Below are 13335 nucleotides of genomic sequence, written 5' to 3' on the forward strand. Positions count from 1 at the left end.
TTTCATGAACATGCTTCAAGGAAATGTCTTGCTTTTATCAATCGATGAATGTATTGATTGCGGCAGTTAGTGGAGTTTGCACGTTGGGAGTGCAGGACGACTGGTAGATAATGAATCAACCGATGAATGTCGCTGGGGATTCGCATCGGCCGTCGCATTGCATCTTCTTTGTGCATTTCTGTCCAAAGGTTCGCAGACATGACACGATCTAAACTCAAATAGACAGCTAAAGCAATAAAGTGTCTGAAAATGATTTAAAGACCAAAGCAATATCTTCTAATAATCAAGAATCGTCAGAATCTCTCTTTGCGTCGGGAGCGTCTGATATAGACATAAGTATGTAAATAGTTTGGATGCAGGAGACCTTTATTTGAATGCAGTGTCCTCGGAGGGTCCGTCCATCACCCTGACGAAGCGACGCGCCCCGCCCGAAACCAACCGGGCTGAGCAACGCGTCGCTAATCTCATCAATTCCATCATCGGCTGACGGCTCAATCAATCAGTGACGGCTGATCCCCGGTGGTCTGAACCGGGAGCCGATCAGACCCTCGGGGCGGCAGGAAGAAGGTCAGGGCCGAGGAAGGGAAACCAAGAGGAGGCGCAGCGGTGGAGGTCTGAGGACGCAGAGGTATGAACTGCATGTGTGCACGAGCAATCAGATGGATCCACATACCTGGATTCATGGAGGAGCACATTTATCTATTCATTTTAAACATCTGCATGATATTATGTATAAATATCTTTGAGGACATTCTCAGAAACACGCACACTAAGACACACACACACACACTGGATTGAGGAATGTGTTTAATCAGTACCTTTGGTCAGTTTCACCCCTCGTCCGTTCGACTCTCCCTCTGCTTTTTCCTTTAAAGGAAATAAAGAACGGTGCGGCTACGACTGGCTTCAGTGGACAGACTTACCTAAGAGTCCTCAAGTAGAAAATAAAATCAAAGAAGAGCGCATCTCGTGTTCTGTAGAGACTATATTTATGTTTATGACAAGAACATATTATTTACCGTCACACAGGCAAAGATCCATCCGTTTATCCCAATTTTCTCCCCGATGATGAAATCCGCAGTGATTCTGTGGAGGGAATGAAACGAGGCATTTGTTTCCTCGGCCAGGCTCCTGATGCTGTCCCACAGGCAAACACAACACGTCACCTTTGATGTAATCATTATCGATGAGTCAGAACACAAATTAATGACATCATTAACCGAGAATTTTGAGGGTTTGTGCTGAAATGAAAGTTATCAAAAAAATCAAAGTTGCTTCCTTTTCTTTCAAATATTTCGTAATGATGTGTGAGTCTCATGTAATTTTTCCATTTTCTCATTTTTAAGAAAATGCAACACATTGATGTGGTTCCACTAATTGAAGGAAACCAGACCAACCCATATAGTGCACTACAGTTTTAGTGTATTTTACAGTTCAGTATTTGTGGGCGGTGCTACCGTCTAGTTCAGCTGCATTGTTTTGCTGCATTGTTGTGTTGGCTGTGGATGTAGTAAACATTAGGAAATATAGATGTATTTACAATTCTAATTCACCACATACTCTTCCACGTGTTTCTTCATGTCGGATTGAATGAGCGTCGTGCTCGTTTGTGAAACGTCTTTTCTGCTAGCAGATCAGTCCTCCGCTGCGGGTCCTGCGTGGCCGCTTCCACGGCTCCACGTTGCGTGTCCGTGACTTCCACGGGAAGCCGGGAGCGACTCTGGGCTGCCAGCTCACGTGACTGTGACGCAAGCGGAAGAGGCGCGGCCTCCCGCGATTCCGCTTCAAACTCGGAGTTCTTCTTCCGCCGGAGCCGTGTTTTGTTGAGCGCCAAACTTCCGCCCGCCACCGCCATGTCTCAGCCTCGGGTCACCGACTTCTTCGCCCAGCGGAAGAGAGCCGGCCGCGGCTCCTCGAAGAGCCGCCCGGCCGGGCCGAAGGACGCCGGCCTCGGCTTTACCGGGCCGAAAGACGCCGGGCTCGGCTCGGCCGTCCACCAGGAGTTCCTCCGGGTGGTCGACGAGGCCGCGGGGTTGAGCGACGCCAAAGCCGCCCCCCTCAGCCCCGCCACCCCGAAGCGGACCTGCGCAGACGCCGCGGTGTTCTCCGCCACCGCCGAACACAGCACGGCCAAGAAGAAGCCGAAGCCCGACGCCGGAGCCCCGGGGCGGCCGGCGCGGAGGACCGCCCGGAAGAAGCTGGTGCTCCCGCAGCCACAGGTCGGTTCCGCCCGAACACTCTGTCTACATTTTAAGCTGAACAACAACAAAAAAAAAACATAATCTAATAAGAAACTCGATTTACAAACGAGACCGTTTATTTGTGGACATTTTTGAAATCGGACGTGCAGGGGTGTCCGGCTCCTTTGTTTACACAACTAGAAGATCTCGTTTTCTGCAGTCTAGTTTACTCTGATTTGTATTTTAAAAGTTCTTTCAGTCAATTAGGAAGAAACAAGACATATGCATGTATTTGAAAACAAAACAAAAACAACTATCTATTCCAGTGTGTCTGGGGGTCTCCAAAGCTTTTTTCACGTGACTATATAAAACTGAGATTATTTCACACATCTGACCCTGCTCTGCACTTCCAAACCGAGTCATTAACTTTCCTTTGACCAAATCCGAACCGCCTTGTTTCCAGACTGCCAACGCGTCCCGGTGCTGCGATGTGGCCGAGCTGCCCCTCACCCCCGAGGCCTCGGCGCCCGGGGCCGCCCGAGTTCCTCAAACCGCCACCACTATCGGTAAAAGTGAGTCTGGTCCGAGCGTCCCGGCTGAGGCGGAACACAGCGGCCAGGTACTGAACTCTGTCGAGCCGCGGCCTTCGTTTTGTCTCTTTGCCACAACTCAACGCGTCTCCCCGCAGACTCGGGGTAAGGAGGACATCTCGGCCCTGAAGTTGCGTCTGCAGAGGATCAAGAAGCTCGCGGAGGAAAAGACCAGCGCGCCTCCCTCGTCTTGCTCCTCCCCGGACGCCGCGGGCCTCAAGTCCTCCTTGGCCCGGGCCAAGGAGCTGGCAGCCCGGGCTCAGAGGAGAACGGAGGAGGACTGCCGGCGGGCCGAACCCCCGGCCCAGGAGAGGTGAGAGCGGGTTTCCCCGCACGAGCCGAACCACTACTCGGCTGTAGTTCAGTTACGCTAAAAGCAACTTTTCCCGTGTCTCAGCGCGGAGCTGCCGGCGTACCAGCGGTACCACACCCTCGCTCAGGACGTGCCGCCGGGCCTCAGCCTGCCGTACCACTACAAGCTGCTGGCCGAGATGTTCCGCAGCATGGACACGGTGGTCGCCATGCTGCACAACCGCAGTGAGACGGCCACCTTCGCCAAGATCAAACAGGGCGTCCAGGACATGATGCACAAGTAGGTGGAGGAAGCTGAACGGGAAACAAGATTATTAGTCATTTTTTCAGCGGCGCGTCGGGGAAGATCTGGGAGGGGGCGGCCGGTACACCGAGGAAGATGAAGATGGGGCCAAGATGGCGGTCCAATCAACACTGATGTTGTCTGAGTCTCCTCTGATGTGTTCTCCACAGGCGGTTTGAGGAACAGCACGTTGGTCAGGTGAAGACGGTGTACCCCGAGGCCTACGCCTTCAGGCAGGAGAAGAACGTGCCGAGCTTCAGTGGCTGCAACAGAAAGGGAAGCTACCAGCTCACGGTGGAGCCGCTCATCCACTCCGGTGAGGAAAATGCCTTTCGAAACAAGTTCACTTTGCCTTCACACAAAATGACTGCCGTCCATGCAAGATACATACAAGATATTTTATTTTACAAGTGGTGCACTCTCCATGTAATTGTTCTCACCGTGCGTTTCCACATTGACTCGTGTCTTCTGTTGTCTCAGAATGTAATGAAACTCGCCCTCTCCTGTCGGCCTCTCGCCTCCTGGAGAGAAGACACACGTTCCACCTGAAACTGGTCACCTTGGTCAAGCAGCATCACAAGGTGAGCAGCGGCGCCGCTCAGCCCACCTTGGGGTTTTCAAGTGTCGAGGCGTTCCGCTAACTCTTCTCTCCTTCCCCGAAGGCCTTCCTCTCATCCCTCGTCCCCCCCGTCTCGGTGCCGGAGGACAAGCTGACGCGCTGGCACCCCCGCTTCAACGTGGATACGGTGCCGGCGGTGGCCAGCGGCGAGCTGCCGCGACCCCCCTCCACCGACAGGCTGGCCACGGCGCAGGAGGTGCTGGACAAGGCCCGCTCCATCATCACGCCAAGGGTGAGGAGCTCTGCGGGGAAGGAAAACACTGGAGTTTAAACAAAAATGATAAGCACGTCACATAAAACACACCTGCGTTTAGACCAATGGCAAGTTTAACTTGTAAATCGATGTTAACATCTGTGCAGATGGAAAAGGCTCTGGTTACTCTGGCGGCGAAAAGCGAGGAAAGTAAAGAGACTAAGCCGATGACCACGCAAGCACCTCCGGCGGCCGCCGTCCCCTCCGCCCTGAAGGGGGTGTCGCAGTCCCTGCTGGAGCGGGTGCGTCCCCGTCCCCGTACCCGCTTCTTATTGACCTCCTGCATTGGTATCCCCGATGACTGACCGACCCCCATTGTTTTCCTAGATCCGCGCAAAGGAAGCGCAGAAGATCCAGGTGGCCATGACCCGGAACGCCTCCCAGGAGGAGCGCCTGGCCATGCTGCAGCGACTTGGTGAGCTGGCGCGCATCCTCCGCAGCGTCTTTGTCGCCGAGAAGAAGCCGGCGCTGACCATAGAGGTGGCGTGCAACAGGATGGTGTCCAGTTACCGGTCCGCTCTCAGCGCAGGTCGGTGTTCAGCGTCACATTAAAACACTGTCCGATGCCACCCGAGAGCCAGTCTTGTGTAAATTACAGTTATTTGAGGAAAAGATAGGAAATAAAGCCCTTTTTGCTAGAAATTCTACAAGGGCAAAGATTCAGACCTCTAATGTCTGTTGTTTTTTTTAAAACCTAAACCAGGCGAGATGGAGAAGCACGTTCGGCTGCTGGCGGAGGTGGCCCCAGGCTGGCTCACCATCCATCCTGTCAGGAAGGACTTCTACTTGAAACTAAACAAGGCGGTGGAGCTCAGCCTGGTTCTGGAGCAGCTTAGCAGCAGGGTGAGGGAGGAGGAGCGCCTGAGCGGACAGTGACTTACCCTCCACCCCGGGACAGGTAGTTGCCGTCTACTAGGAATGAGACATTTTGCATAAGGACCGGATGAGACTGTTCTAGGACCACCTCCTGAAGGGGGACTGAAGAGACCTGGCTGTGGTTCCTTCCTTTTTCTTGTTTTTAGCAGAACATTTTTTTTTCTTGTTCTTTTTTTAAAACTATGAAAAACTTGTCACCACAGGGATCTTTTGCATCCGCACCATTTTTAAAAATGAGCTGGAAGAACAGAGTGTTAGGAGTTTGATCATGGTGAAAAATTAGGGTTTGCCTCTCTCGTATCCCCACCTCCAGTTGTTTGCAGCAATTAAGAAATAAACCGCAGCAGCAAAGTGCCTGGACGTACATTAAATTCATGGTTGAATTATAGTTATATCATGAGGTTTCTGGACACACTGAAACTAAAAACTGCCTTTTTTATCATGCAGTGAAACAAAACAAGGTGGTAATGATCCTGCATTCGTCATAATGCCCGCTAGAGGGTGGCATTTGCAACTAAACGGAAGTCGGGGCGAAAGAGGCCTCGCCCTTTTCTTCTATGACAACGATTATATTTTTCCTGTTTAAGAAAAGATTTTCTGTTATGTTATCAAGGGGCTTCTGGCCTTCGAAACACTTTGTGAATCTCTTAACCGTTTTTTAGTCACATCTCAGGGTTTTGTAATAAATTACTACATTTGAGATTTTAGCAAAAAAAGCTGTGTTGAATGTTTTAAATAATTCGAAGTACGAGGAAAAGACCCAACTTGTGAAACATAGTCTGGGAGTTTTGAGAAAATTCATATGGTGATATGTTACACGTTACACATTAAGATCTGAGTTAAACTTGTTGATGTGGGGTGAATCTTAAATGTAAGGCTCTCGTGTGGAAGTGGAATACACCTAATATATTTTAATTTTAATAGGTTAATTGGGGAAATGTATCAGATATAAAACAGTCCCCCCAAGACTAGAATGTAACACAATGTAACATTGAAATACCAGTCATATATATATATCTTCTTCTTCTTCTTTTGGCTTTTCCCGTTAGGGGTCGCCACAGCGAGTCAACTTTCTCCATCTAACCCTATTCTCTGTATCTTCCTCTCTCACACCAGCTACCTTCATATCTTCTCTCACTATGTCCATAAATCTTCTCTTTGGTCTTCCTCGAGACCTCTTGCCTGGCAGCTCCAATTCCAGCATCCGTCTACCAATATATTCACTATCTCTTCTCTGTACATGACCCAACCATCTCAGTCTGGCTTCACTGACCTTCTCTCCGAAACATCGAACATGTGCCGTCCCTCTGATAGACTCATTCCTGAGCCTATCCATCCTGGTCACTCCCAAAGAGAACCTCAACATCTTCATCTCTGCAACCTCTAGTTCTGCCTGCTGTCTTTTGGTCATTGTAACAGTTTCTAGTCCATACATCATCGCTGGTCTCACCACTGTCTTGTGCACCTTTCCTTTTATTCTGGCCGATAGTCTTCTATCACATAGTACCAGTCATATATATATACACACACATACATACGTGTGTATGTGTTTATGATAGGGGTCCTGTCATTGGAGAAGTTGTGCAGTAACAGCTACAGCTCTTCCTTACATATCACAGGTGGTTGAATGAAGTGCATGTATTACCTCTTCCAGATGCGAGTAGCGCAGCGGTCGGCGCCTCATGGCAAGGAGGTCCCTGGTAGGTTTCCAACAGGTGGCCTTGGCGGAGTCACCAGGTTCTCTCTGCAGCTCCGTGGGGTTCCTCCCACGGTCCAAGAGACACAGCAGGAGGTTCATTGGAGACCCTAAGTTGTGGAGATGTTTAAATGAGAGGGTGAATGAAGGAGGAAAGTGTTGTGTATGTGAGAGGTGTGAATGAGAGTGAACGGTTGTGTATTAGGTGTGAACGGCTGTGTCTGTGTGTCCAGGGTGAACCCGAGCACAGGGGAAGCTGGGACAGGCTCAATCCCCCCCTGCAACTCTGGCTGCAAGATAAAAAGTACAGATGATGAATGTCCAATTTTAAAGGTGTGCTGGATCTAGGGCCATTTACCCACAGGATTTATATTTTGTCATGGATTACAAAAAGGGTTACTTTTTGTTGTTGCCAATTATCTATTTTATGACTACATGTATTTTACTGTTTTAGAAATATTTTTTTTTTCATTTTTCATATCAAGCTGAACATCCATAAATGACTAAAAGCTGGAAGAAAAAGGAAAAAAAACAGACACAAACAAGGTGACCATTTTCTACAAAATATCAACAATAACTGTCCTTTATTATTTTACGCGATGCACGACATGGAGTTCAACACTTATAATGTTTATCTGGAAAAGATACAAATCATCCTCTGACGAAATGCAGGTTAATTAGGTGATTGTTTCGTCAGGGTGTCTTTCCGCCCTGCATTACATGCATAATCGTGGAACATTTCAAATGTGATCCAATGTCCTTTTAATGGTTCTAAAGCTGTGCAATAACATTCCAAACTGAAAGACATTGTCTCTGTGGCTGATGTTCTACATATCACCTCCATCTGATATTAACGGTCGCAACTAGCACTTGCTATTAGTGCAAATGTCTGCAAGTAGCTATTAGCGTTATTGGCCGTCGTACTATTTTCAGGTTGCACAACACATGCATATTTTGTCTTTCGTACCAGTTTTATGATTTTTAATGTCTGTGACGTCCAACTACTACAGCTGGCGCCAGAAAAAGGACATGAGCAGACACCCACTCCTAGCTGAAGGCAATAATTTGCTGAACTTTTGGTCATCTTGGAATTACTTGAGCCACGACGGTGGCTCAGAGCAGGATCAAACATTCAAATTAAAAAAAATAACAATGACTAAATCATGAGCAGCATCACATGACAGTTTTCTTCGATATGGCTGTCTGACAAGGCTGATCATAAAAAAGATAACACTGTGTGAGTCACAAGTTAATAAATGGCGTCTTCTGCTGAAAACATCTTCCTGCTGGTGAAATGGCGACAGAGGAGGGAAAGTGAAAATGCCTGACATGAGGTGAGAAAATATGAGGCTAGCTGCAGACCCGGGACTAGTCGATTTATAAGTTGACCAAAAAAGCCGTTGGGTTTGCACTGACTCGGGGGATTGAAGTATGGTGACCAGTTAACTGTGAGATGTCAAATGTTTCTCAGGAAGATCATCAGAATCAGATTGAGATATACAGTGAGCTGCAACTTTCAGCTGCGACTAAGTGGCAGCCTCCTAAATATTACTAAGAGCGGTTGGCGGCAGGCACAGTATCGCTGAGTTGAGCGTCGGCTGCAGTGTCAGTACTGCACCAAGGAGAACACGCGGTGCGGGCGGAGCCTGTCGGCGCCGTTCAGGTCCTTGAGCTCGATGACCACCAAGCAGCTCAGGATGTTTGTTTGCAGCTTCTCCATAAGCTCACAGGCTGCAGACAGAGTCCCTGCCGGACGAAAGCCAGAATTATTTGGCTGCGGCAACAGCAGCATTCTGTCTCACAACACAGCTCGGAAACCTGAATAAGGACCACATCTTGCGCCGCGATGCCATCTGAGGGAAATTAGTGACTGCAAAGGCCAGGAGGATGAGGGATGGGAGAAGGAAGGACTTTGAGGCAAGAGGTCAAGAGGCCCAGAGAGGAGATTTATGGGTGGAGGGAAAGAGGACGTCAAGTTAGTTGGTGCGAGTGAAACGGATGCATAGGAGTGGTTCAGACGAAGGCAGATGATTGGCTGTGGCGGGAAAAATGAAGCTCTGTATATCCATAAAGTGCCGTGGTGTCTGCCGTAAACATCAACGCCGATCAGTGACGAGTCACCGGACTCACCTCCCGTGGCCAAAAGGTCGTCCAGGATCACCAACTTCTGCCCCGGAGCCACCGCGTCCCGCTGGATCTCCATCTCTGCCTGCAGACACAGGACACCAGGTTGAGGAAGGACCAGGGTGAACCAAGGAGCCATGATCCCCATATGACAGATTAAATAGAAACAATAATGACGGTTAACTTTGGGGGTTTGTGTATTTATCATCAATATAAAAAAAAAAAAACTGATCATATAGAGGAAGGTGTAAGAGTGAATAAACTAACAAATAAACAACATCTCAGAATATAGTAAACGATAACCTCTCCTCATTTTTTTATAATAGTTATATTTAAACGATTTAAAAAATATTTTTTAAAATACATAATTATAATTAATATATTTAAATCTATAGTCATGCAGAAAAGTTCAAGCAGCAGCGAAACCGAAATGCATGTTAGAAATCTGTGTCCTCACTGGGGGGCGCAGTGGGGACTGCCATCAATCTTCCTACAGTAGCTTCAAAGAAGAAATACAGAACTTAGCAATACTACTTTGCTTTATAACAAACTACTTGCATGACAGAAATTATGATGATGAATCCAACCAGGGACCTTCTTGCTGTGAGGCTAAAAGCTGGACCACTGTGCTGCCCCCATGGTTTAAATGAAAAAAACTTTGACCTACATCTACGCAAAATCCCATAAACCATCAAAATAAGTAAAATATACACATAAATAAATGGGAAGAGAAAGGCTAGGACTCTTGGACAAAATATGCTCCTCCTCCTATACGAGACGTCTGAGGATTTCAGCACTGGAATTGGAAGGTACTTTGAGTTGTGCTGGGGGTTGAATCACGTTTGTTTATCCAACACGTTTCCATGCTTTGAAAAACACTAGGATTGGATGTGCGCTGACTTGTTCAGGCGGTGGGGAACAGTCCCTTCACACCTTGCCATACTCCAGGTCGTAGGCCGCAGAGAGCGTGGGTCCCGGCAGTTTGCCCTTCTTCCTGATCAGGACGAAGCCCACGCCCAGGCGCTGGGCCAGCAGGGGCCCAAACAGGAAGCCGCGGGCGTCCAAACCTGCGCACAGTGGGTCGAGGGCTGAGTGATATTTGCAACAGCTAGAACCAAGGCTTATGATTACTAGTCTGGTGCGACAAAAACAGATTTATCCATCAGCAGGACAATGAGGAAGCAGCTTGTTTTCTTTCTCTCCTGCTGACAGGATTATTTTGAGAGACTGACTCGTGACTTCTGGCTCGGGAGGTTTCGGTTTGGTCACGACTCCGTTGTTTTCCTGGAATTGGAGAAGCCACTTCCAATTAAGAGAAATGAGACATCTACGACTACGAGCTGAATAGCAGAAGTATGCTTGACGACAGCGGCGCGCCACCGCTTTCTCCTTGTGAGCCAATTTTCATATGTGAAAATAACCTACCTACGCTAAAAAGGCCGAACTTGTATTTATTTATATGCCTAATGAGTCTCCATAACACAATATTTTTTGTGCACCTTGCATAATGGCATGAACCCTGATGGAACACCACAGCGGCGTACATTTCCGGTAGTTACCGGACTTGACACTAGAGGAGCGGAGGTTCATTTGAGCTGCTGCTGCTGTTGTGCGCTTTTTTGGTGCAACTTTTCAAACAAAAGAAAAGTTTGAGCCAAAAACTTGGCATCCTTGAACTCGTCCGGTCGCACATTACATTTTTGCCGCAAAAACCTGTGGTATAGCGAAAAAAATCTGCAATATAAAACTGTACGGCAATGTGTTTCAGTCAACTGGCGGGTGCGGTAAGGAGGAGGGATAAGGGACTTGGATGGGCCTGCCATCCACCAACATCACTTTGCAATTGTCCGGTCGATTGCGATGGCCGTATTGGGCAAACCTGTTCTATGCTGAACTACTGGCACTCCGATGCGGTTCCTCGTCATCACGTTTCACACCCGCTGAGCGCCGAGGGTACGAGCTGGACGCCTGCGTGGCGCCGCTCGTTGACGCGTCCTCCGGGTGGCTCTCTTACCGACAACCAGCTGGACGTCCGGGTGGTTCTTCCTCACGTGTTCCTCAAACAGGTCGATGACGGCGGTGAGAGCGGGGGGATCCTTCAGGATGGGGCAGATGTCTCTGGAGCAAACACACACAGAAACAAATATGTTATTTATGGCATCTGCAATGTTTCTATTGACAATCCCGTCACCGGAAGTCCCTCTCTGTCAACATGGCTTTACGAGGTCATCCTGCCGTCCTTGTCTCTTCCATGAAATCTATGAATTCAGGTGTGCGAGAGCAGGAAGTTTGCATCGATCACAGTGATTGCTGCGGACGCTCAGCCTGGCCCTCTGGACCCGGAGCAATGTCCCATTAGATTTTCCTTCCGTGTCAAAGTCCCTGCCTCACACCAAACGCGAGGTTTGCAGCGGGAGCAGGCGGGGTCTTTCAGTGAAGAGCTGTCGGTCACCGTCCTATCAGGGAGCAGCTCTGAGTTGGTTTCCAATCAATTGCTGTGTCATTTTTCGGTTAGTCGAGTGCAAGTGTTTCGAAAGATTTTGAAAATGGACCTCAAAAAAAACATCCTTTGTCATGGTTTGAATGTGAGTGGAAATCAATCTTATGTCATTTTTTGGCAGATTTTCTTGTTAACATATACATTAAACCATTTCAACCCGAGCCTGCAGGCAAATAAACAAAACATAAAATACACAGTGAAGTGGCACATCAAATTAAGCAGGAGAAACTCTGGGACAAGGGATAAGACAAGTTGAATTTACATGCATCAAATAATAAAGTTGACATTTCCATTGCTAGTGCTCTGATACTCAGTGCTGCAAACAAGTGAGGTGTCACATGGAAGATGAGGCCCTGACTGTTACAACTGTTACCATCAGTGTCATTATCAGAAAAACATTAAACCAGCAGACCGAGAGGAAGAGCCGCACAGTTGTGTTATGCTGATATTACTGAAAATGGTGTTGTCATTTTTGAACCCTTTGAAGTGTTTTCATTGGAATGAATGTCTTACGCAATACACTGCCAGTGTGCGTTAAAATATGTTGATATTGTAATGTAAAATCCCAAGAGCTGTGAAAGCTGTTAAAAATCACACTTAGAAAAAAAAAGATGCTTTGTAAAGATACTTCGCTGACTTATCACACAAAGGATGGAAAATAAAGATGTTGATCTTAGAGACTCACAATCAGCTTCATTGGCCAGGTTCTGTTCTCACATACAAGGAGCTTCGGCCAGGTTTACAGTTCCATCCACATGAAGGAGAACGACGACTGGACAGTGCGACAGGGTAAACAATATAGCAACACGAAGTGCAAATCAAGCTATTGCAAAAGAGATATATAAAATCCGGATAAACATATCTGCACGTATGCAGTATGGCAGCGTGCTACTCGTCACAATAATAACATAATAAAACCCTATTTTACTTGTGGTCACCATGCACAAAGAAGAAACAAGAAAGATGAAGATAAAGAAAAGCATTCATAACAGTCGGAATGGACAGCATCGATTGAAAGTGAGTATCGAGGAGTATGCCGATTTAACTTCACTCAGATATATTTCTTTCTGCCCAAACTATAAACTTCCACGGATCGATCGGATTGTCTGCGGAGCCTCTCAGTCCTCCGGGTCACGGAGCATTCTTGTCTTGGCAACTGGACTTGAGTTTCTTCACCTGAAGATGTTTCACCCCTCATCCGAGAGGCTTCTTCAGTTCTAATGACCTACGGGCGGGACTTTGGGCGGATTTATCAGATTGTTTATCAGATCGACGGACGGCACCGCTCATCATGAAACGTGAGCTAATAAGAGCTAATGAGCGTTAGCATACATCACGACCACCACCATTCAAAGCAGCAAAGGTGAGGAATGAACGCTAGAAAATATAGACAAGCATAATGACACGACATGACAGCCATTTCCTGTTTCTCACGGTTTGTTGTTACCTGAAGAGGATTCCTTCCTTGGGGAAGTCCGGGAAGGCTCGGATGCTTCCTCGGACCAGGTCCAGCTTCGGCTCGGAGCCGCCCGCCATTTTTAACGTCTGACAGCTCGCGCGCAGCACAACCCAGGTGACAGGTGGCACGCGGGGCGCAGCACGTCCGCTTTCTTCTTCGCCGCACTGACTTCCGGTGGACGCGCTGGCGACGGACTCACTGCTGCCCCCTAGCGACCTGAGGGGGAAGCGCAGCCGCAAGATGAGATGAGATGAGAACAACTTTATTAATCCCGAAGGAAATTGTTGTGCCAGAGTTTCAAGTAAAAAACATAACAGTAATAGATAATTGTAGAAAGGAGGAAGAATAAGAAATATAATGAAATATGAATTGTCTTAACTGTTAGCAGTAACTACGAAGATTCCCTGCGGCTGAGGGAAGAGGAATTAAAAAGTCTGATAGCC

At 47.9% G+C, this 13335-nt stretch overlaps 2 protein-coding genes across 3 annotated transcripts; one reads left to right on the forward strand and one right to left on the reverse strand.

Annotated features, from left to right (window-relative positions):
- Positions 1 to 1057: 1057 nt before the first annotated feature.
- cdt1 (chromatin licensing and DNA replication factor 1) lies at positions 1058 to 5829 on the forward strand. Its single transcript, XM_086163290.1, has 10 exons — positions 1058 to 2219; positions 2644 to 2799; positions 2869 to 3083; positions 3168 to 3362; positions 3536 to 3681; positions 3846 to 3946; positions 4028 to 4216; positions 4345 to 4479; positions 4565 to 4766; positions 4941 to 5829. The coding sequence occupies exons 1-10, from the start codon at positions 1854 to 1856 to the stop codon at positions 5111 to 5113; spliced, it is 1878 nt and encodes a 625-aa protein (XP_086019416.1). The 5' UTR covers positions 1058 to 1853; the 3' UTR covers positions 5114 to 5829.
- Positions 4091 to 13059, reverse strand: aprt (adenine phosphoribosyltransferase). 2 transcript variants are annotated; one of them, XM_086163303.1, is made up of 6 exons: positions 12881 to 13059; positions 10948 to 11051; positions 9867 to 10000; positions 8940 to 9018; positions 6759 to 6919; positions 4091 to 4226 (listed from the first exon to the last, which is right to left on the reverse strand). In XM_086163303.1, exons 1-6 carry the CDS (start codon positions 12967 to 12969, stop codon positions 4206 to 4208), a joined length of 588 nt encoding a protein of 195 aa, XP_086019429.1. In that variant the 5' UTR covers positions 12970 to 13059; the 3' UTR covers positions 4091 to 4205. The 2 variants fall into 2 exon arrangements, with proteins under 2 accessions (XP_086019429.1, XP_086019437.1); XM_086163311.1 differs by lacking the exons at positions 4091 to 4226; positions 6759 to 6919 and adding an exon at positions 7375 to 8555.
- Positions 13060 to 13335: the final 276 nt, after the last annotated feature.

This window comes from Fistularia commersonii, chromosome 2 (genome assembly GCF_037954325.1).
Source record: "Fistularia commersonii isolate RoL2024-O1a breed Wild chromosome 2, RoL_Fcom_v1.0, whole genome shotgun sequence".
In the NCBI taxonomy this organism is placed as follows: domain Eukaryota; kingdom Metazoa; phylum Chordata; class Actinopteri; order Syngnathiformes; family Fistulariidae; genus Fistularia; species Fistularia commersonii.

Coding starts and splice junctions, on each gene's coding strand:
- cdt1 (XM_086163290.1), top strand. CDS start 1,854: ATGTCTCAGCCTCGGGTCACCGACTTCTTCGCCCAGCGGAAGAGAGCC. Junction 3,363..3,535: donor GTCCAGGACATGATGCACAA/GTAGGTGGAGGA, acceptor TGTTCTCCACAG/GCGGTTTGAGGAACAGCACG. Junction 4,217..4,344: donor GCTCCATCATCACGCCAAGG/GTGAGGAGCTCT, acceptor ACATCTGTGCAG/ATGGAAAAGGCTCTGGTTAC.
- aprt (XM_086163303.1), bottom strand. CDS start 12,969: ATGGCGGGCGGCTCCGAGCCGAAGCTGGACCTGGTCCGAGGAAGCATC. Junction 10,001..10,947: donor GGACGTCCAGCTGGTTGTCG/GTAAGAGAGCCA, acceptor CACTGTGCGCAG/GTTTGGACGCCCGCGGCTTC. Junction 4,227..6,758: donor GCTACTCGCATCTGGAAGAG/GTAATACATGCA, acceptor CCTTCCCCGCAG/AGCTCCTCACCCTTGGCGTG.